This window comes from Protopterus annectens, chromosome 7.part0, assembly GCF_019279795.1.
Source record: "Protopterus annectens isolate FY-2018-M chromosome 7.part0, PAN1.0, whole genome shotgun sequence".
Taxonomy (NCBI): domain Eukaryota; kingdom Metazoa; phylum Chordata; order Ceratodontiformes; family Protopteridae; genus Protopterus; species Protopterus annectens.
In genome coordinates, this window is record NC_056739.1 from 1,077,829,189 (window position 1) to 1,077,854,044 (window position 24,856).

At 43.6% G+C, this 24,856-nt stretch overlaps 1 protein-coding gene across 1 annotated transcript in view; it reads left to right on the forward strand.

The window, feature by feature from the left end:
- The window catches only part of LOC122806877 (transcriptional adapter 3), a gene marked incomplete at its 5' end in the record, with an annotated part of 234,519 nt that extends 211,367 nt beyond the window's left edge, over positions 1-23,152 (forward strand). Inside the window, 1 exon segment of the mRNA XM_044077649.1 lies at positions 22,199-23,152. Coding sequence (XP_043933584.1) covers positions 22,199-22,391 — 193 coding nt within the window.
- Positions 23,153-24,856: the final 1,704 nt, after the last annotated feature.

Here is a 24,856-nt window from a genome sequence, read left to right on the forward strand (position 1 = left end):
CCGCGCGGTGCCCGAAGCAGAAGCTGTTCGCAAGTGCCGGTCGGTCAGATCCAGAGATTTCAGCTACCGAAGACTTCTAAAAAAGCTAAGTACCCCGTTGGGGACTCTTTCTTGCCTCAGCCGATGTCAGACAAAGTAAATAATTGTTTAACTTGTGGGAAACAAATACCTCATAAGGATTTCCATTCTTACTGCCTTCCTTGCTTAGGCCCAGACCACGACGTATCAGCTTGTTTAGCCTGTGCCTCCTTCAACCGACGGACTCTTAGACGTCGGTCGGAGTTTGCAGAAGAGTTTTTTGGATCCGCTTTTGCACGTCGGAGACTCCGACTACACATTTAGCCAAAAAACGCAAGGAAAAGGACTGACACTCATGGCCTGCGGTTTCGGCTGAAACCACGGTTAGGCCTACCGCGAGTGTCTCTGTTTCGGCTGAAACCACGGTTAGGCCTACCGCGAGTGTCTCGGTTTCGGCTGAAACCGAGTCCTCGGTTCTTACTTCTGCCGAAATCATACCTCCGACAACCGAGGCCAGAGAGGCCCTGGCTGCGTCGGCTACAGAAATCCCTACCGAAGAAGCAAGCGCACAAGAATTGTCCGACACCATTCCTTTGGACATTTCCACTCCTGCACGTGGGGCAGCTAGGCCCCCTGCTTCTATGTCTATTAAGGCCTTCTCCAGAGCTAAAGCAGCTAAAATTTCAAAAGCCTTACCTGCAAAAGCTACTTCTCAGAGACCTTCCTCAAGTTCTCAGATTCTCAGCCTTGCTGAGGACCTTATATCCATGATTAGGGGTTCCCAACCTCACCCAGACAGGGCCTCCCACCCTCCTCCTGACAAAAGGCCTAGGGCTGAACCCCCTGAACCTCTCTCCTCAGATCACTCCTCTGATGGATCTGATTTGTCAGACCATCAGGAAGGGCCATATTCTCCTTATGAGGATTCAGATGCAGAAGACTCTATTCCTTCTGCCTCCCCTCCTGAAGAATTTTCCTTTGGGGAAACTTTGCATTCAATGAGGGAACACTTTCAATGGCAGGGTCAGAATTTCTCTGATTCTAGAAAAAGATTAAGAACCTTTTTACACTTACCACAGCATAGGCCTTTAGCCATACCACCTGTGCTAACTGTAGTTGATGATGCATATAATGATGTCAGGTCTGCCCCTGACTCTCTTCCCCCGGCCCCTGCCAAACCTGACAGATATTACAGGGTCCCGGATTCTCACTTCCATTTGTATAAAGCCCATGCTGCAGACCCAGAAACTATATCTCAGGGCCCAAAAGGTGTTGCAGTTGCCACGGCCAAAAACCCCCTACCCTCTGAAAGAGTGTCAAGAGTATTAGAGAGATGGGGAAAAAAGGTTTATACATCTGCTACTCTTTCTGCTAGGGCATTAAACTGTTAATTCCATATGATACAGTACCAGGAATATTTGTTAGATCAGCTGAATAAAAAGCTTTCTTCTACTGAACCTTTAGACCGAAAGTCCCATCAGGATTTGGTACACAACTCTCAGCAGGTCAGTAATCATTTCTTATAATGTGGCTATGATGCACTGGAGGCTTCATTTAGATCAGCTATGACTGGGGCAGTAATTCGAAGACATGCCTGGCTAAAAGAGCAATCCTTGTCAGACCATGTCAAGGCAAAACTTCTAGATGCTCCAATGGAGAAACAAAGTTTATTTGGCTCCCCTGCACAGGAGATTCTAAAGAAAGTGGAAGAAAAAGCAAAATCTGTGCAAACAGTAAAGGATTTTCTGCAGGTTCAACCTCCGAGGTTCAGCAGAAACTGGCCTTCAAAGAATTGGTCCTTTCCAGACACCTCCAGAACACAGAGGGGCAGGAATAGACGCCCAAGAGGCAGAGGTCAATGAAAGGGTGCCTACAGGGGTCATCAGTGGCAGCCTGCCAACCAGAGGAGTACTGCCACAGCTGCAACTACAACCACTTCCACAGGACAGACACAATGACTTGACTCTGATTCCGCCTACCAGGGAACAACTGGAAGCACCCTTGGGCGGAAAGCTGTCTTTATTCTTGAAAAACTGGTATTGCATTACAAAAGACAAATGGACATTGCAAACCATAGACAAAGGATACAGGTTTCACTTCCACACCTTTCCAAGAAGGAGCGGAATGCCAAACCTTCCACCAAACCAGAAGCCAGAGGCTTTAAGACAAATCCACAATTTACTTCAGATGAAAGCTATAGAAAGGGTACCATCTATGGAACAAGGCCAAGGATTTTATTCCAGACTATTCCTTGTACCAAGAAAAGAAAACCAATGGAGGCCTATTCTTGACTTGTCCGCACTAAACACATATCTCATTGTGCCAAAATTCAAGATGCTGACCCTACAGCAACTTCTTCCCATGTTGGGCAAGGAGTCTTGGCTGGTGACTAGATCTCAAGGAGGCATACCTGCATGTCCCTATACGACCAGATTGCAGAAGACACCTCAGATTTCTTGCAGGATCAGAGCATTATCAATTCTCAGCATTGCCCTTTGGCTTATCTACTGTGCCCAGAGTATTCACGAAATGCCTGGCATCAGTAATTGCACATTGCAGGCTTCAGGGAATTCAAATCTATCCATACCTGGACGACTGCCTAATACAAGCGGACAACAAGACAAAACTAATAAAGGATTTGGCCTATGTCATGCACCTGTTACAGGCCTTGGGATACACAGTCAACATCCAGAAGTCAAGACTAGTGCCATCCCAAAGGATTACATTTTTGGGTGCGGATCTGGACACAATGACTCAGACGGCTTTTCTCACAGAAGAAAAACAAAAGCAACTTCTAGTCTACTTCATGGCTTTGACAAGACAAACTCAGCTCACTGCAAGGAAAGTCCTGCAGGCCCTGGGTTACATGGCATCCTGCATAATCTTGATCCCGCATGCCAGACTACATATGAGAAAATTACAATGGTACCTAAGGAATGTATGGTCTCAACACAGGCACAGTCTAGAAACCGTGATATCAATCATTCCATGCCTGAAAAAGGAATTCCTGTGGTGGGCTCAGGCCTGCCAGTCCAACAGAGGGTTGCCTTTCAACAAACCACAACCAAGGCAGACCATCACCACGGACGCCTCAGACCTAGGATGGGGAGCACACATGGAGGACAAGTGTATCCAAGGCCTATGGTCTCAGGACCAGCTGAACTTGCACATAAACCTAAAGGAGATGCTGGCGGTGAAACATGCAATCGAGACATTCAAATCATTCCTCCAGCAAGGACATCTGCTGATAAGGACAGAACACCACAGTCATGTGGTACATAAACAAACAGGGAGGCACGCATTCCTACCCTCTATGCCGGATGGCAATGGGTCTGTGGAACCTAGGCCTGAATCTCAACATCCAGCTGCAGGCCAAATTCGTACCAGGAAAAGAGAATTCACTAGCAGACAGCCTAAGCAGAACTACCACGGATGCTCACGAATGGATGCTGCATCCAGACATCTTCAAAATCATAACAAGCAAATGGGGAATGCCAGAGATAGACCTGTTCGCCTCCCCACTCAACCACCAACTGAAGAAATTCTGCTCAAGAGTATACCACCCACAAGCCTGGAGGGTGGACTCTCTCTCTTTCAGCTGGAATGCCCTAACAGTGTATGCTTTTCCACCTCTCCCATTGATGTACAAAGTTCTACTGAAGATCAGGGAGGAACAGCCAAAGGTGATACTGATAGCTCCAGACTGGCCAAGGCAGCACTGGTACCCGCTACTGAGAAGCACGTCTCGGGCGAACTCATGGCCTCTACCCCTATGGCCTCTTCTTCTAACGCAGAACAACTTCAAGACCCTGCATCCAAACTTGAAAACACTGCAGCTAACTGCCTGGAAAATTGCTTAAAACAAAACACAACTGTTTTATCTCAGAGGGTCGAGGACATTATCCTGGAGGCTCGTAGACCCTCCACAAGGAAGACATACTCAGCTAAATGGAAGAGATTCCTCATTTGGAGCACATCAAAGGGTACAAATATCACACTGGCAAACCTAGCACACATCCTAGAATATTTAGCAGAACTGTTCCACAATGGCCTGTCCTATTCTTCCATTAAGATTCATGCTTCAGCAATTTCAGCAGAGTACAACATGGATCCACCTATCTTCTCTCACCCTCTCCTCAGACAATTTTTAAGAGGGATCAAAAATGTAAAACCTCCAAGGAGACCCCCTCTGCCTACATGGGATCTCAATTTTGTGCTGGAAAAATTAACATTACCCCCTTTTGAACCAGCAGCATCAGCAGACTTGCAGTTCTTATCTTGGAAAACTGCTTTCCTTCTGGCAATCACTTCAGCAAGAAGAGTATCCGAGTTACAGGCACTAATGGCAGTGCAGCCTTTCCTTATTTTTCACCAGGATAGAGTGTCTCTGAGAACCAATCCTACTTTCATGCCAAAGGTGGTATCCAGGGTATCCTTGAACCAAGCTATTCATTTGCCTACATTCTTCCCTAACCCACAGAACAGGGGGGAAAAACTATTGCACACCTTGGATGTACACAGACAACTACGCTACTATCTGGACAGAACTAAAACCAGCAGAAAAACTGACCAACTTTTTGTAGCATATGCAACTGGAGTGCAAGGAAAAGCAATTTCCAAACAGACAATTTCAAAAATGGATAGAAAATTGCATTCATTTTTGCTACTCTTTTCATGGAAAGACAGCTCCTGAAAATATCAGGCCTCACTCCACAAGAGCCACAGCTACCACGACAGCTTTCCTACGAGGGGTGGCTACCAAGGACATTTTAGAAGCTGCTACTTGGAGCTCCGTGCATACATTTGCCAAGCATTACAATCTACGTTTATACTCCAGATCCCGAACAGGTTTTGCAACTGCAGTTTTACAGGGGATCTTAACTACACCATCCTTATCTTAGTACCTCCTCCCCCAGTTTGGCTATGGTATTCTACCCATATGTTATGACTGCAGATGCATCCTTGAAGGACATAGTACAGTTTTGTACCTACCATAAATGTAGATGTCCGATAGGTATGCATCTGCAGTCAGGATTACCCACCCTCCTTCCCCTCTGTGGCACTCCTAGGGTGCTTACCCCTTCTTCAGCTAGCTGGGGGAATCTATTATGGTGTATTTGTTTGTTTGTATATATGTATATATATATATATATATATATATATATATATATTTATATATATTGTTTGCTACTGTTTGGAATTTTCAACATTTATCCAAATTTAGCCTTCCTAGAGGGCACCTGGCATCTGGGGCAAGAAACACTGAGGAAAATGGCGTCGGCTGATGCCTTTATACCCCAGAAGCTCTGACGTCGGGGAAAGTGCGACATCAGCCGGGGCCAAACCCAGACTTTGGAATCCGGCCGACCGAAGGGCTGCCTGAGGCAGGACAAACCCATATGTTATGACTGCAGATGAATACCTATCGGACATCTATATTTATGGTAGGTACAAAACTGTACTTTTGCATGTCCAGAGAGGTTTCCCAGACGTCAGTCTCCGACATTCAGGGGGAACTGAGGCTTATTATTTCAGAGGGGAGTAACCCAGATAATTGTTAGGGAGGATGTCGACTCTGATATTGTGGAATGTAGACCTGCTTCTGGCCCTACTTTGCACCACATAGATACACCTGCAAAGAAAAAACAAAACAGCAAGCATGTCTCTCCTCCCCACCAGACCCACGGAAGGAATGGCTGAACTTCTCACAAGGCCACTTTAAGGCCTTTATGGCGCTCAGGCTTTCATCGGGTTGCCCTGCTTCCCCTCTGGGCTAGCCTGCTTCTCCTCTGAAGAGACCTAGGACCCCATCCTACCTTGGATGAAGATTCCTCTTCTGAAGAGGAGGACAGTCCTTTGGATTATTCCTCCCAAATCCCTTCTCCATTAGATTGTGCCTCCCCTGAAGAGGATTCTCATGGAACAAATTCCCCCATGGAGGAGGTTTCTTATGGGAGACTATATCCAAAATGCGTGACCACTTCAGATGCGACAGTACAGAGATATCCGAGATCCGGAAGTGTTACTATGACCTCCTCTAAATACAGTCCCCTAGTCCTTCAGCCATCCCTCCTGTAATACCTGCCTTTTTGGATCCCTTTGCATCCACTTCCACCCACCTGGACTCTCAGCCTCTACCTCCAAAAAAGCTGGACAGGTACTACAAAGTACCTAAGGACTGCCAATTTCTCTTTAAGGCCCCTGCTGCAGATCCTTCTGTGATATCTGTTGCCTCTGATAAGGCATACAGGTCACTTCCTTCTTCCTCCCTGCTGCCCTCAGATAAGGATAACAGACAGCTGGAGAGGCTAGGACAGAAAATCTATACCTCAGCTACCCTGGCCTTCAGAGCATTAAACTATCAGACACACATGACCAAGAACAACTTGGAACTCTTTTCCCAAATTTTAAAAGTGATATATGCCTGAGTCTGAAAATAAAGCCCTGGTATCCTCCCTCCTTGCCACCTGTTCACAGGTATCCAGACATTCTATCAAGTGCACCTGTGATGCAGTAGAAGCCTCCTCTAGAGCTGCAGCTTCCTCTTCTGCCCTCATAAGATTTGCTTGTCTTAGGATTCAGCTTCTACCTGAGGACATCAAAGCAAAACTGAAGGATTCCCCCATGGATTGTACTGCCCTTGTTGGGAAACCTTCTGCAGAGATCTTCAAATCTCTGCAAGAAAAAAGTAAAGAACTTAAATACCTCAAGCACATTTTAGTATTCTCTGTGCCTAAATTTCATAGGAATTACCCTGCAAAGCAAACTTTTGTACACAGGCAATCCAGAGCCCCAAAATGTAGACTTAAAAGGCCTAAGAAGACCCAACAGTTTTCTCCTTCTTTTGCCTCTGCTTCCCATATAACTAACCAGCCCTTTCCTGATTGGATGGGCTCCTCATCGTGACTCTTGCAGCAACCAAACCCCACTTTCCCCAGCGCCTTTTCCTCCCTTCCTGGAAATTCATCACTCAGGACTCTTGGGTGTTGAGTATCATCAAGAGGGGGTACTTCATAGTTTGGCAAAAAGTGCCTGCCATCAGGGGGAATTCCCCTATCACCAAAAGATCAGGCCCCTTTTCCCCTCCAGTCCTACAAGACCTCCTAGAACAGGGCAGTATAGTACCTGTTCCCCAAGGGCAAGAGGGAAGAGGTTTTTACTCCCGCCTTTTCTTAGTTCCCAGGAAGGAAGGTCCCTGGAGACCAATTATAGATCTGTTACCTCAACGACTTCCTCATAGTCCCCTTTTTCAAAATGTTAACCTTACAAACACTATATTTCCCTCTTATCCTCCTTCAGGCATTTCTGGCTTCCATAAATATCAATGATGCGTACATCCATATTTCCATCCACTACAGATGCAGGAAATGCCTACGATTTTCTGTTGGATCCTCGCACTATCAGTTCTTTGCTTTGCCTTTTGGACTCTTCACAGCCCCGAGAGTCTTCCCAAAATGTCTTACCCCAGTAGTAGTAGCCATTTGGAGGCTTCAAGGGATCTTAATCTACCCATATCTGGACGACCTCTTGATCCAAGCCACTTCACAAACAGAATGGAACAAACCCCTCCAAATGACATTTGCCATTCTTCAAAGCCTGGGACTTACCATCAACTTCAAGAAATCATCCCTGGACCCAGCCCAAGATCACATTTTTCTGCGATGCAGATTCCAAACCCTTAGCATGATGTGTCTCCCTCCTCCTCCCAAGGCACAGGAGGTCTCACTAACCTTTGTAGAGACACTCCATCTCAGTCAGATATCTACCAGGCAGTTCCTCAGAATCTTGGCGCTGATGGCATCCACCATCCCAGTGCTTCCTCTAGCAAGGCTTCACATGAGGAAATTCCAATGGTTCCTCAAATTAGTATGGTTTCAGTATGCTCACCTTCTAGAACCCCCAATTCCTTTCCTCCCCTTTGTAAAGAAGGAGCTCCAGTGATGGATTACACAACTGTTTCTAAATCTAGGTCTCCCCCTTTCACCCTCTGCCACCAACTCAGGTCCTGTTCATAAATGCATCCTACACAGGTTGGAGGGCAGCCCTGGACCTCCACATAGCTCAAGGGGAGTGGTCACCCTTCCAAAGGAGGGACCACATAAATGTGAGGGAAATGAGAGCATTAATTTTTGCCCTCCAAACGTTCCAATCACTTATCAAACCAGGAACATTATGTGTACACACAGACAACATGACAGTTTTTGTGGTACATAAACAAGCAGGGGGGTACCAGGTCTCGTCTCCAGTGCAGACTAGCCATGCAGGTCTGGGATCTAGCTTGCCTTCTAGATGTATCCCTCCAAACGGTGTACTTTCCCTCATTCCCTCCAGCCAAAACACTTTGGCGGACACCTTAATCAAATCCAGAACACAAGTCCACTAATGGATACTTCACAGGGATGTGTTCCTGAACATTGTCCACCAGTGGGGTATTCCAGAGATAGACTTGTTTGCATGAACAAACAGGTCCCTCAGTTTTGTGCCAGAGAAATACCATCCTCAGGCATGGAGAGTGGACACTCTTTCAATCTCCTGATAGGGGAATTCATATATGCATTCCCTCCAGTTCCACTCATTCTGAAAGTCCTGTTGAAAGTCCAACAGGAAAAGCAAAAAATCTTGCTGCTGACTCCCTGTTGGCCAAGATTGCATTGGTTCCTCCTTTTCTTCTACCTAGCCAAAGGCAATTGCAACAAGTTACCCCACAGAGTGGACCTACTAACAGAACAAGAGTTCACTCCTCCACCCACATTTGGAAACCCTCCAGCTGACACTGTGGGTGATAAAGCCCTGATTCCATTCAGACACCTTTACTCTGAGGACGTGCTTCAGGTCCTGCAGTAGGCCAGGAAACCTACTACTGGAAAATCTTACCTCTTCAAGTGGAAGTGGCTCTCCATCTGGTGTCTGGCTAGAAGCCAGGATCCACTGAAGGCGGATCCACCTATGGTCCAGTCCTATCTGTGTGAATTGCTTAATGCAGGATTTAGCATACTCTTCCATTAAAGCTCATTTGTCAACTGTCTCTGTCTGCCACTAGCTCCACCCTTAACTTCCAAATTCAAAGCTAAACAATTCTTCAAAAGTGTCCTTCCTATCACACATCCCAGGAGACCTGTGACTCCACCCTTGGACCTCAACTTCATGCTAGAGAAATTGACTCAAGCACCTTTTGAAGAGCTTCTTCTAGTTCACTCAAACACTGTACTTGGAAAACAGTCCGCTTGGTGGCCATTATCTTTGCCAGATGGGTCTCAGAGTTGCAGGTCCTTTTGCCACCCCACCCCCCTTGTCTTTCCACAAAGACAGGGTCTCCTTGTGGAGGAATCCCTCCTTCTTGCCAAAAGTTGTCATTGAATTGTCCCTAAACCAGGCAATTCACCTACCCACCTTCTTTTCATCTCCCCAGAACAGTAGTGAGATCCTGCACACTTTTGATGTACACAGACAACTCAGGTTCTACTTACATAAGACTAAACCCTTCAGCAAAACTGACCAATTATTTGTGTCCTTCCATCCCAAGGCTCTGGGATTGTCTGTGTCTAAACAGACCATCTCCAATTGGATAGCCAAATATTGCTACGCTCACCATGGTAAGGCTCTTTCTGGCTCAGTCAAAGCTCACTTAACCAGAGCAGTATCTTCCTCAGGGGCCTTCCTCAAGGGTTTAGATACCAACTCTATTCTAGAGGCTGCTACTTGAATATCTGTCCACACCTTCACTAAACAGTATAAGCTGGATTCCATCTTCAAATTCAGGGTGGGGTTTGCCAGGGCCATTCACCATGGCTTCATAGAAAATTCCTCTGCCATTTCTTCCTCCCTTTCCTTATGAGCTTTTATACTCTTCCTTATATCGGGAATACTGCATCAGCAGAATAGAAAGACAGAGACTAGTTGTGTAAGAACTTACCATAACTATAGATGTCCTCTTCTCTGATGCAGTATTTTAACCCTCCCTCCATCCCCAACTTCCTGGCTTTCTTGGATACTCATTCCCTTAGCCTGTCTCTCCTCCTGGAGCCTTAGTTCTGAGGGGGTGCACACATATATTTCTTTTATGACCAATGTCTGTTGGTGGCCTACCGTACCTTGCACCCTAGGTAGTGAAAGACTTTGATATACTGGCCAACATCAGGTCGTCGCCTTGGCAGGCACCTCTCTTATGTCAGGAATACTGCAGCAGAGAAGAGAAAGACATCTATTATGGTAACTTCTTACAAAAGTAATCTTTACCATTAAATTTGCTTCAAGACGTGAAGGTCTCTTCCTCCTTGAAAAAGGTGATAAAGCTTAAGTGGGGCTATTTAGCAAGGTTCACATGGTAACTGTATCCATTACCTTGTATTTCCTATGATCCTATGCATACCATCCCCTGAGATCAAGGAGGATCCGATTTAAAATATTCACCATAGTTTATATATCAAGATTCTTTGAAGCTGCTGTAACTTCAACTATGTTGTTGCTGTAGTGAGAGCCATAGTCTTAGGATGTGTTGCTTAATATGACATGGCTCAGATTCTCATCTTTCAAGGATCAGCTCAGAATGCTGATCCTAGGTGCTGCCTTTCAGGTAGAAGTTCACTTTGGACATGCCACCAGGATCTGGGTGATGACCTCCATAAAGTAAGCAGACAATTGATCACTGGAGAGGCTGCCCAATCCCTTCTGCTGCTTCTCCAGTTTTCTAAGAAGCTTTCTTGCACAGTAAGGAGGGTCCTCAAATGTTAGGCACTTTTAATTCATCCACCCTGTTCCAGCCAAGTTTGAGTTAACCTCTGCTTTTTTGTATGCTTATTACTGATTGTATTATTGCAAAACTTAGCATATTACTTGTGGGAGCTGTACTTATTCATATTCATATTACTGATGGTACTAATACAGCACTCAGTGCATTAATTGTATCCTGCCACTCATATTCTAATTAGTTGTCAACCCGATAAACCTCCAAACTCATTTTCTGATCACTGCTAGCCTGTCAACAATCTTGTTACTAGTATGTGTTCAATTCATTACTATTCTTTACCTTTTGTAAATGTTAGATTGAAAAAATTGTGCCTGTATGATTCAGTCCATATTACTGTATTCTTGTTTGTACTTGTTCATTTTTTATTTGTACTTATTTTGTTTATCAGCTGAGCTCCCTCAGAAAATGGACATCTACCCAGAATTGCTAACCCTGTGGACAAAATGTAAATAAGTAGGTAGGTAGACAGGTGGTTGGATGGACAGATAAATGGATAAATTTGTGGACACAGTAGGCCAAAGCTTAGAGCCTTCAGATCCTTTCCCAAAAGAGCTGTGCTCAGAGCCATCTAAATTGGATAGGCCCAAACTGTGCTTCTGAAAGTGACAGCAGACTGTTCCTCCTTTAGAACTAAGCATGGGTTGAGGGGGGTTACTACTGCACCTCTTCCTAGTCATGAATGTGAGAGAAGCCTTCTGCCTGATTTTTTGGCTCTCAACAACTTCCATAATCACATCCATTGCATAAGCTGTCACATAGTGACAGGAAATCATGCCTCTGCTGCTTCTGCACTGTCTTGATGATGTAAGTGGACATAGTGGATGTCGGCGGGCGCATCAGCTTTTGGGATTCACAGGGAGGGTTTCTTTGATTCACTTTGAATGAGCACTACTTTCAGCACAAAGTGTTGCTGTTTTCACCTCTGTAGCCACACTGTTTAGCAAAGTATTGGCTGTAGTGACAGAGGCCTTCCAGGAGAAGGTCTTTATGTATTCCTTTGCCTGGCAACTGGTTGTTGATGACCCCAACTGATGGTGTCCTTGAATTGGTTGCTCACATGATGTAAAGCAGAAGTTTTGTCTAAGCCAAATTGGGATTGCCCTGGGGCAAATGTGACACAATCCATTGTTGGCTGTTCCTACTTGCAGAGAGGGTCCAGAAGGTCATAACTTTGTCTTCTTTGGTGAGGACAAAGCAGGGGGTCCAGGCTTGGCCTGCCCACAGCAAGCTGGATACTGCAGTAGACAGTGAAGTGCCACAGGCAGCAGTCATAATACATCCAGGGACTTTCTTTTGGTATCTGATACTTAACACCATGCATGAGTGGTGAAAACATCCTGCTCTTTACTGCTTATTTCCTCCTTTCCTACAGCAGAACTGCTCACAGGTCCTGATGCTGTGCTACCAGAGCAGAGCCCATTGTGGCTCTCCTGATCAAGGGGAAGCAGACCCCAACCAAAACAGAGAGCTTCCACACCAGTTAGCTGCAGCTACAGGGAGTGGTTTATGCCTTGAAAGCTTCAGTAGTGGAGACAAAACCAGAACCACTCCTGCTTTAGTCATTAAAAACAATTTGTGATCTGGCTTAAGTAGAGCAGTACTCACTCCCAATTCAGAGTGATGGTGCATTTGTGACAGTTGTAGACTGAAGCATCACCTTACAGCCATTCATAGTGTGTGGGAGATGACTATCTTGGTGCACTGGAGAGTGACAGTTGCATCCATTTCCTGGTGATGAAGATTTGAGAATCCTTTCTGATCAGTCTTTCAGCATCAAGGTCACCCTGATGGCCAATTTGTCTACTGAAAACTGTGTCCTCTGCAGTTTTTTTCTTATTTCAGTAGAGTATGGAGAAGTTGATGGTGAATATATTAACCCTTTTTATGAGAGGGAAGATTCATATAGACATGTCCACTGTTCATTTTGATTCCATACCTGATGAGAAAATTCTGAGAAGAAAAATCAAAACTCATCCTTATTGCCTGCCTATGGTAGGTTTATGGATGTCAGGTCCTTGACAGTGAAAGAAGTTCTCACAGGACAAATCAGTGAAGTCCATTTCAGTTGAAATAACCAGTACAAAGTTAGAGTTTGGCTTTAGATCACTTGCTTCCAGTAGACTTGCCAGCTGGTGTCTTGGGCATTATGAAGGCTACTAGGAATCTTTCCAGTCATCATACATATACCATTAAATGGAAGAAGTTCTCCATCCAGGCTTATAACTTATTCCATGCCACCTTAAACTGTCAATCAGTCTGAGGATGGTTCCAAGTTATAGGTGTGTACTAGGCTAATGACCACTATGGCCTTTTTAAGCCTCACCCTGTATCCCAAATCTCTGAAAAGTTCTGGTACCCTTGTAAGCAGGGTCTTGGGAGATGATACATTTGCAAGCTGCCTGTGTCCATTAAAGACAGGTGCCAAACCAGGGATGAATTTCCCATTTCCCATCCAGTTTTCCAAGTTGCACTTGAATTGGCTTAGAGAGGAACTCTGCTTTACATGGATGAGAATCCTGTTCCAGGTAAGGGGTGTAATCTATTTTATACATACCTGTGTGTCCAACACAGACAAAGTTTAAGTCTTTAGAACAGGTGATTCTGGTCCTGTTTGTTTTGTGGATATGCAGGAGGTCCATCAGGGTGGGTTCCAACAATGCCTTGTATGCTAGGCATCTCCCCTCAGTAGCCTGTAGGAGGCAGAATTCAGTAATAGGGCTTTGAGGCAGTCTGCATAAAACATATAACTTCTGCTCTGCATTCTTTTAGTGGGGAACCTGTATGGATGTTCCAGTTGTTAGATGTGCCTGGTTAGGTACATACCAATGGGGGTGTTGTACTCAATAATAGGTCTGATGAATGCTGGATATAGTGGAAGAATGACCTCCTTGGACATAGATACCATACCTTTGTTTATACGTTGCACGACACAGAATGATTTCCTCACCGCTGTAGACACATGATGATCAAAAACTAGATTATTGTCTACATGCGTCCCAAAATCCCACACTACTGGGTTGACTCTTGGGGTGTGTTGTCAATATGATAGTTACCAGGGGCAGATGACTTCCTGAAGGATACTGGTATGCATTTCTTGGTGTTTAGTTTTAGTCAGTGGGTCTGACACAAGTAATTTGTCTGTGTCAGCCTTTCCTAGAGAACATGAGTGTCAGTGGGGGATTTGGAGACTACTCCTAATTTGCAGTCATCTGCAAATGTGGTCAGCCAGAGGCCCCTGACATGGGCTTTGACTTCAGAAAGGTAAATGCCAAAAAGGAGCGGTTTCAGGACTGATCCCTGAGGGACCCGCTTGTGACTTTTTTGTAAAGGTAGACTCGCCAATTCTAAATTAGTGGGTCCTCTCTGTGAGCCTGCTGGCTATCCACCAGTTACATAAGGGATAATACCTAATCTCTTGAGTTTGTCAACAATGCCCATATGGGGTATTGTGTCAAATGCTTTGACCAGGTTAAGGTAGGAGGTATGGACCAATTTGTCCTGATTTTTTGCTTTGGTGACCTTTGCAAAGAAGTCCACCAGGTTGAGTAGGCATGACCTGCCCTTGACAAAACCAAATTGGGTTGGATCTAGTGTCTGGAGGTTTCTTGTGTCATTATTAATCATTTCCATGGCTTTTCGCATGAGACTTATAGAGCTGTATTTGGCCCACCTTTGTGCAGAGGGCAGAGGGATGACTTTTGCTGTTTACCATTTGTGAGGCACTAAGCCTGTTTGAAGGCTACAGTTAAATAGTGATTCCAGAGGGCTTGACAGATCATGTTTCATTCTATTTAGAAGGTATCTTGGGATATTGTCTGGGTCCACTGATGCAGTGTTCTTGGCCTTAGAGAGAGCATTGAGGACCTGTTCCCTAGAGATAGTAGTGTGCACTATATTTGATGGTATTTCTTGAGAGGAGTTAGAGGGGTACAGTGGAGTAAAGTTAGAGATTAATCTGACTGCCATTAGATTTGCTATATCTTCTGGATCAGTATAGATGGCTTCATTAACAGTGACCTCTGCACACAACTTGTGTACTGAGTTTGTGGTTGCAGGCATTGCTAAAGAATGCCTTGTGGTTGTTTTTGGCTGGGGGTGGGGGACAAATGTACCTCAAATTTGGCTTCAGTGGACTTTATTTCTCCTCTGAGTTTATTTAGTTTGAGAGTGCTTTTATCTTGCTGGGTGCTGCACCTCCTAATTTTTTCCATGATTTTCTTCCATCTGTTGTACAACTTATTGATGTTGGGATTCCACCTAGATGACCTGTCTTTTGAGTTAGTTCTGTACTTAATTCTAGTGGGTACAGCTGCCTCTGTGTGGCTATTAACATGCTTGTATAGGGTTTTCCTGTGAACAGTATTGCATAGGCAGCAGTGTTCTTGGGGTTTATGGGAGTGTAAAATATTGCCAGGTTATCACTTAACTGTAGGAGATTAGCCTTAGTGTAGTTCCTGAACATTCCAGGGTTAACTAGGGTTCCTGGTCTTATTTTTACTTCAGAGGAGGCTGTTTTGTGATCTGACCTTAGCAGAGAGGACATCGTACTAGGTGGTATGCAGCACTCTCCCATATTAGTGAAGAACAGATCCAGTATGTTTACCCCCTTAGTTGATGTATTGACAGTCTGGTCCAGGGAGTTTTTTAGTTACAAATCCTGGAATCTGTAGGTCTGCATGTTTGGTGCCATATATGATTCCCAGTTAATAGTGGGGTAATTAAAGTCTTCCATGAATATGGTATTGGATTGGATGTTAAGTGTTTCCAGTAAACTTTAAATACATGTTATTGATTTCCTGGGTCATAGAGGGGGATCTATAGCTTTCAAGGAAGTGGTATGGGATTTTGCTTATGGTGATTTGAACATGGAGAAGCTCAAGTGCATTGTCCTGTTTGACCAGCTTTGAGGTATATTTATTTTTAATGCAAATTGAGACACCTCCACTTTTAGTCTTTGTCTGTGTAGTAGCTGGTCTAAATGTGTGGAAGGTATAATAGCCTTGCACTGCCAGTGTGCTGTCAGCATCTGTAAACGATGCCTTGGTGATTGCACAGACATCAGCATTCTCTAGGGTAAGGACTGGAGTTTCTTGTTTATATTCATAGCATTGATCAGGAACACCTTTAGATTTTATTGGTTTGATTTGCTGTGTCAGAAGTACCTTCAGTTTGGCATTGCATAAAAAAAAAAGCGCTATGGGAGAGGACAGTGCTTTAGCTAGTATTCAAAAGCTTGGAGGGGAGAGGTGCAGACCATCCTTGACAAAGCGTGGTCTGTTGATCATCACCTTTCATGCATACAAATATTGCACCCCCTTAGAATGACACCAGAAACTAAGCCAATTAAAGTCAGTTGCATTCTGTTCATATTGTGGCATCATTCCTAGAGAAGGTAAAATGCTGCTCAGTGCTAGGATCATACTGTCCTGTGACGCACATTCCAAGAGCTCCATGATGTATGTCTGTCTTATAGTCTAGGGAGATACATCTCAGATCATTTACACCAACATGGACTATGACTTAGTCATACTGGCACTTGTGGTCCATTTTTCTGAGTGCATGCATAGTGGTGGATCCTAGCTCCTGATAACCAACTGACCATGACTTACTCAGCTTGGTGAGAGGGACATCAGTGTGTCTCACAATGGAGTCTCCAAAGACCAGAATGTTGGATTGTGTGGTGGCTTGCCTTATGGACTTAGAAGTAGAGGGTTCATGAGATGTGGCTTTATCTAAACTATTTGCATGAGTTGGATCTTGTTGTTTTCAGTTTGAGCATCTGTCCACATCATGACCTTTGGACAAAAAGACTGTGGCCACTGGCTGGTTAAGCAGTTCTTCAAAGGGGTTCTGCAGCCAAGCCTAGCTGTCAGGATCCACATATCCTCTTTGGTATTTGAACTTTGACTGCCAGGCTTGTCCACCCCTCCACTCGAACTATTTCGTTTGTCAACTCTGAAGTTTATTTATTTCTCAGAAGACATTGTCATTGCCTGAGTGTTCTCTGAACTTCAGGGCTTTATCTGTAATCTGTAGGAGATTCTGTTATATTTTAATTAGATCAGATTTTCCTTGGGTCTAACACACAGTTTGTCCACAAGAGTACTACCTGTTGGTCCAGATACTAGTCCATTCATCTCCCTGCATTCTTTCCAAGTGCAGAATCCAAGGGAGAAGGGAATACATCATACCTAAGATGTGCGCCAGAGGTGTACCTGTTTAGGAAAACAGAGCATCTATTCCTCCCCTTTGCTGCTGCTAGGGAGGACTTATCGGTGGTTAAATCCTGTAATCATGGTTTGCCATCATCTGGCTAACACCCCATTTGTGAATGTAGCTGTCAAAAACCACTCCACCAGAAGCATGAGAACTTCCAGTGCTTACGTCATAAATGTCACCAGATGCAATAGAACTTCCAGGGCTTACTTCAAAAATGTCTTCAGTGTAGACATCTGTGCTACAGACACGTGGTCATTGGGCCACACCATTACCTTGCCTTATTGCATGGGTTAGGGTTCCAAGAGTCAGAGCTCCTTTGGAACCTTTGTGTTTCTTTAAATGAGTGTTCTGAGGTCTTGTCTTTATGCATCTCTCCAGTTCAAACTTCCCTGGAGGCATAGTTTTCACTGCTTGAGATTTTCTGCAACAGTCACTGCACTGCAGAAGGCTTCCAAACGTAGGTATAACAAATACATACTTAACGTAAGAGTTGATTTGCAAGAAGGCCTTGTGCAGTGGTTGTTTATTACTGTCTTAATGTCCTCCTCTCAGGAGCTGCTGGTGGATTTTCCTGCAATTCTGTTGAGTGTACATTTGTGTTTGTTTCCTGTTGTGTTGGTTGTGCTTGTGAAGTGGGTTGGGGGCATACCAAGTGGGGAAGGATTTAGTAGTCCTCATCTAGCCTGGCATTTCATGCAAAGGCATGTGCCAGCAGGACAGAGGTGCTCCCCCCTAGAGTGTGGGAGTAAGAAAGAGAAAAATATTGCAAGTCTGGGTAGAGCAGAGGAGGATCTCGACAATTAACCATGCAGAATAATATAATGTAGATCATTGAATAAGTTGCATTCAAATCTGTTTGTTCTGGAGATGTGCTCTAAGACAAAGGAATTCATGATTTCCTTTTCTTCTGCTGTTTTGGAACATGCAACTAAATTAACAAAGAGAAGTTACTTAGTACAATATTTTTCTTTCTTTTAAATGCTGACACAGGTTAGTGTCAGCCAGAAGAATAGAATTGGAAGGGAGGGATTGGTTTCACCTGCATTTCCTTTCCCATCCTGCCCCCAGTGGTATATATATATATATATCTGTTTGGGGCCAGTTTGTATTGCCAGTATATTAAAATTATTTTGGTGGTAAATGTTTCTTTATCCAAGTAAAGCTTTCTTGACAGTGGAAAAGCAAAATGCCTTGAGCCAAAATGGAATTGGCCACCAGAGCTGTTATTAGCATTTTGGGGGCCCCCAACAAATGTCAGGATGGGGGACCCCTATGCATTTAAATATCACCTTGGTACTGCACCCCTACTAAGCAACCTTTTAGTTCATGCTTCAAACTTTTAGGAGTAGTATGCACAGACCGATCTGTAGATACAGTGCTGTTACATTACAACAGGCCTGTGTACCACACTGTGTTGGTCCATCTCACAAAGGGACATTTACAGTTATTGGCATGTGGTTGCAATGATACATTACAACAACTCTAACTACTGGTCTCGACTTGGGTGCAATGGCACCCAAGGCCTACTGTTTAAGCCCCCTCCCAACGCACACACACCCTCCAGTCCTTTTCTCTCTTTCAACCCATCATAAGCTCCCCACACAATGCACATTATTTTTTTCATCCTTTTCACACATTTTGCCTTACTCTTAAGCTTGCTCTATAAGCCATAACTTTCTGTATGCTCTGAATTACATTTCAAACTTTTCTTTTTCTTTTTACGCTACCTTTTCATCCAATGATGGCTTGAACAGCTTGAACAGAAATTACAATTAAGGAATGAAATTCACTGTTGTCCAGCTTTAGTTTTCATTGCATCCTTTCAACAAACATTTCCTGACCAAGACAGCACAGTAATACCATTTAGGAAATGACTCAAAGAAGCCAGGGCCCAAGAAGCCATTGGGTTATAGATGCTCTGAGATGTATTTTAGAGCATTTCCCAGCATTTTAATCCAATTGTAGCCTAAACAAAAGTCATGATTAAGAAAAGAATTTGTCTTTTTTTTTCTTTCAAGGAAGACTTAAGTTGTGCCCAAGGCTTAATGTTCAAAACTATTAAAATAGTAGCTCACAATAAACTATCAAGCTACTTGTTGTAGGGATACACATGTGCTGTCTAGGAATACTCCCTACCCCCCCCCCCCCCAAAAAAAAAAGGGCAGTCACTGCCTGTGCATCCCTCTGGTGTTAGATTAGTATGAAAGCAGAGGGTGAAACTGCCAGTCATGTATTTCAAGTGACTGCTGACATATGTAAACATAGCATGTAAACATAGAATACCTCCTTGCTCCTCATCCCTATCCCTCAAAGGCAACCATCTGTACACTGATGTGTGATTGTGATTTGTGAGGTAAGTGAAAAAAAATTATGATTACAGTAATGTATTATACTTTGTCACTCCTAGACAGTACACTGCCCCTGCAGAGGCTGTAATAACCTTCTTTGTACACCTCTGAGGTCTGTGAGAAAAGTAAAAGAAACAATGACCACATTGTCCTCTGCCTAAACACAAACTATAATGACCTTCTCTGCACACCTCTAATTTTTGACTGTGAAAAGAATTTAAGAAGCAATAAACACGCAATCCCCAGCCCCTCCCCCCCCCAACCTTTAGCAGCTTTCTGTACACACACATCTGAGCAGGGCTGGTTGTAGAATGGGAGTGGCTGAGAGCAAACACCATTGCCAGCTTTATCCTAACAGGGTCATATCACAGCCCTGTTCAGGTTAGAGTGTAATCAGAAAATGAATACCTTTTTTTTTCTCTAACCAGCAGCAGCTTTTGTTGGGCCCTCACACAGTCAAGGGTGATTAAAGGAGCCCCCTGAATCCATCTATATAGTCTGGAGAATGGGGACCATCAGACTCCTAGAAGATCTCAGTCTATGAATATTCTGTGATATATTTTATGCCATACTTTTGAAATTGAAATATAATTACTTGTTAGCTGCATTTTTTTACTGATACCGAGAATAATAATGTATGTGTCCTGACATTACTGTATGTGTACACACGCGCACACACACACACACACACACACACACACACACACACACACATACACACACATGCGCGAGCATAAGATGTAGTAATACCAGTTTTGTACTTATTTCAGCAAGTAGCAATACATTGTATATCACTGTTACTGCCACACCAGGTCAGTGACTGCTGTATAGCAGTTGTCAATCAGCAGCAGGGGTAAGTCTCTTTTATTTAACTCATTGAGGAGTAATGCATACCTGTCACTGTCCCTGATTTCACAGATCTTCCCTGATTTTGCTCATAATTTTGCTGTGCCCTCGTAAAAAAAATTGATTTGCTAATAAATTATCCAGGATTACAGTCAATAAATCCAGACATCAGAGTTTTATACTTCTTATTGTCAAAAAAATGCATGTTGATGCAAAAGGTATGTGTTCCTGCTTTTGAGCCCTTATTCCACTATTATTTGTAGCACTGGCCTGAATTCTTCAGCAAAGAGGTTGAGAGTTATAGTTTCTGGTGTTCTCTCTCAGTATTTATGAAACTCTCAGAAAGAGAAAAACATTCCTGAAAATTGGAAGCATCAGTTGTTCTTAAAATCCAATATTTGCAGTGAGATCAGTTACTCTGGGCTTCTGATCTGTCTAGTACTTACCTTGCTCATATTTATCATTTGCTTTAGCCTGTTAGGTCATATCACAGCCCTGTTCAGGTTAAAGAGCATAATTAGGAAATTAATGTAGTTTTATCTCCTCATTTTTCCCTAACCAGCAGTAGCTTTTTGTTGGGTCTCCAGACAGTCTAGGATGATTAGCCCCCCCTCCCCTGCTTCAGCCACAGATATTGTTAAGTACCTAAAGCTGACAATGTTGTTAGTTTTAGTGGAGAGAATATCCATCAACAGGGTTTAACTAAACCAGGGGCTCTATATCAGGGGTAAAATATTTAATGAAATTGTGAAACATGTTACTTGATAAAACACTGTTAATATAACCAGATACCTTTGAATATTAAAGGAGAGGTTTAATAAATAAGAGTTATTACCCAGTTGGTTTATTAACTATACAAAATTGCTGTATTATCTTTTGTTGGTTTGACAGACATGTTACAAAATATCAAAATAGCTTGCTCTGGTTGGGGGCCCCCAGTGACCGCTGGGTTCACTGGTTCCTAAAGCCGGCTATGTTGGCAACCTTGGGTAACAACTGGGCCAGTGAGCATCTCATGTGTAGATATATTCATATGGTCTTCCACATGTTTTCTTTTAGTTGTTAAGGTTTTGATTGTCTCATTTTCTGTAGGTGATAACAGTACATGTATGGGGTTCAGAGTACAGTAATACCGTTGTTTTTGGGGTGATGAGCATGTTACATAAAGTAAGTAGTAACTTTAGCATATACTTTTGTTGTAAATGTGTTTTGGTGCATTTACTTTGGCAAGTCGTTTCCTTTGCAGGTTACATCTCTGCAGAATTTGACTCTCTGCAGTTAGCTAATGAAAAGGAATGCAAGTTAGCCAGGAGGGTACCAGTGAGAGATGATGATTCATATGTACGTGTTCGACATGACAGCCATCATCTGCCATTTCCTTTTGTTTTTGTCAGAATAATATTTGTTTGTATTGGGGATTAGATGTGACAATTTTGATGTGTTTTATTTGGCTCTTGTAAGGCAGACTTTCCACGGACACTGTGCAGTCTTGCAGAAAACCACAGAGCAATAGTTTAGTTGCTCAGTCTCCAAGAGAAAGGGATGGCAAGAGTTAATTGTTGATGTTCGTGCCCACTAACACACAGACACACACACACATGCATATTCACTTGGAATATGAAATTAGAATCAGTTCAGTAACTTCTAGTTTGCTAGCTGGGGCTGATTACAAGTGGTTCTTCAAGCTCAAAAGGAGTACTAGGTGTTGCGTTCTGCACCTGAGGAGGCAGGATGACAATAGTGCCTATTAACTGAAATTCTGCACAGGGAGTGTGGGTTATTTCTTCCAGGTTTTTGCTATAAACCCACATATGCATTGTGTACCATTCTGTTCTATGGAAAAGATCACAAGCCTTATCTGCTCGTCATTAGAGCACTATTGTTCCCTTCCCAAGAAGGAGTTCATTACTTCCTCTACAGAACAGGGTGAGGGTCTCATTTATTGATCCCTGGGGAAGAGAGTAGGACTATGGAAAAAGGAGCCTTTTAAAATTAAAATACATATCTTTTTATTTTCCAGATTAACCAAGGAGGAGCTAAAGAAACAGGAACTGCGGCAGCGAATGAGAATGGCTGATAACGAGGTTATGGATGCATTTCGTAAGATTATGGCTGCTCGGCAGAAAAAACGTACCCCTACAAAGAAGGAGAAAGACCAAGCCTGGAAAGCATTGAAAGAAAGAGAGAGTATCTTGAAGCTGTTAGACTCATAGCAGTCCAAGCTCCCTCAGGATTTATGTGGGGCTTTGTGTAAAGATGTGCTGCTGCGGTTACCTAGATACCAGACACAGTCATACTGGAAGCTTCTGCCTTGAACAGATTCCTGGGTGATGAGAGCCATCTGCCATAAACTAAGCAGTTTCATGTGGTGCATCCACACCACAACACAACAAAGGGAAGCATCTTGGAGTATACCGGCTTGGAAGCAAATCAGGGTGATGGATAGCATTTGTTGTTCTGGTAGAAAGCTATAATATGCACCACACTACTGACACCCCTTAATGAAAGTAAGTTTGTTTAAAAGTAGGATACTTGGATTGGGCCTTGAATGATGAGATGATAAAAAGTGTGCAGACAACCTGTTGAAAGGTTGTGCCTCTGTGGTGTGAAAATACTGCTGTTGTGGAGGTGCTGCCGTTTTAACCATGCCAAGGGATATGTGGTGCAGTGACTTAGGAATAGTAACTTTAATGTCATTCATATTCTAGTGGGACATTTCTTACCATAAACTGATGACAAATCAGAGTACTCACAAGTCTTGTGTTACTTGGCCTCATCTGTCGTAAAGAGGGACAATGTCATACCAGCATCAAGTCATATGACCCCAGTTTTTAATGCCCACCAAAAGAATTCATATGACTGTTACATGAAGAGACTGCTTCAACGGACAGTGGGATAGGGTCAGAATGTGCAGATTATCATTGTGATGTTTGCTAATTTCTGGTAAATGTTATTAAACCTTTTTTTAGATATATAGTTTTGTCATTTTTTTTTTATTGTGCATCAGGTGCTGCTGTTGCCTTTTGTTTAGCAGCATTTTTCCCCATGACTAAATGCAATGTGAGCTGTGGCTTGACTCTATTTTCGCAAACTGTTTATTTGATTTCCAGTTCTCCAGCGTAAGTGCTGACAGTGATCATATTTCTTTGCTGTAAAAGTCACAGTAGTCCCATTTTCACACATATGTTTCATCTCCCCATTTGTACAGAATAGTCTCACTTGACCCTCCTTTCTCCATACTATTACCAGAGTTCCATTTTCTTAGACTGCAGGTCACCAAAGTCATTTTTCCCCATCAGCTTCAGTAGCATTGAGGAATCAATCCTTGACTACAGCCCAGGCAGCTCATGTGATTAGCAGCCAATCACTTGATGGAGCTGTCTGGGCATTTTGTGTATGTCTGTCCTGGGGAGTGGGGCAGGGTGAAGCAGGATGCATACAGCTACAATCTTTCAGAGGAGGGCTGGCATTGCAGTCCATGACCTGAGGTTGGTCTTTCAACCTACCAAACCACTGTCTAATGGTAGCCTTCATTAGCAAGTTTACAGGAGTGTGGACTCCATAAGGGAAAGACTTATGGGTCCCCACAATGGCTTCAGATTCTGTCCATCCTCCCATCCATCCATCCACAACCCCATTTTCCCATATTTGCAAATGTGAACAGGGTTGTCACATCAGCAAGGACAATCATCTTGACCTAATGTTCACACCACCAGGTAACTAGCCCTGCCATAGTTGTTTTCCAATACACACAGTTACACCTGCAGTCAATTTAGTGTGTGTCAAGTCCATCTACTGCATGTGTTTGAAAAATGGGAAAGAACCAGAGCAGGGAGGACATGCAGACTCCACAGAGGGTACACCAGCCAAGAATCAAACTGGAAAACCTATTGCTGTGAGGTGACAATGCCACCAACTGTGCCACCTTATTTAAATGTGCTGTACCCAGTTTCCACAGATTAAAACACTTCTGACTTCCCCTCCCCATTTACTCTGATTAATCTTTAAATGTAAACAGACTAAATGCCACCTAAGCACTTGCCCAGATTAAATGTCAACCACAGCCTCTAGACAGTATCTTCGTAGCCATTCCCTTGAGTTGTATGCTACCAGACTCTCATTCTGCAGCCATTTATTACCTTACTTCAGACTGATCATTGTCTCTTCAGTTACTGGGACATTGCATTGCTTATGCATAACATCAGGAAAAGGTAGATCTAACCACCTGGCCTACCCATGCACTTTGCACCATGCTTCTGCTGCTGCTGTACCCTCAGTCTGTTCTTTCTTCCATCTATCCCTAGTCTTCTTGAAAGCTTCATTGAATCTTCAGTTACCATCTTCTGTGGTAGCTTGTTCCATTTGTCCACCAGTCTTTCTGTGGAGTATTTCAGTATGCCTAGAATGGGGATGGTTGCTGCAGACCGATATTTCTGCTTCCTCTTTCCCTTTTGACTTTGCTCTGTAGGTTGACACGCCCTTGCTGCACTGTTTTTATGTACTTTGTCATGCCTACCACACACACACACACACACACACACACACACACACACACACACACACCTTCTGTACTCGGGGATGAGCATATCAAGTCCCTCAAGCTTTTTTTACTCTGCTTCCTCCTACTGTCCCTTTCACATTCCTTTATCTTTCTTTTGCACCCTCTCATCTTGTTTCT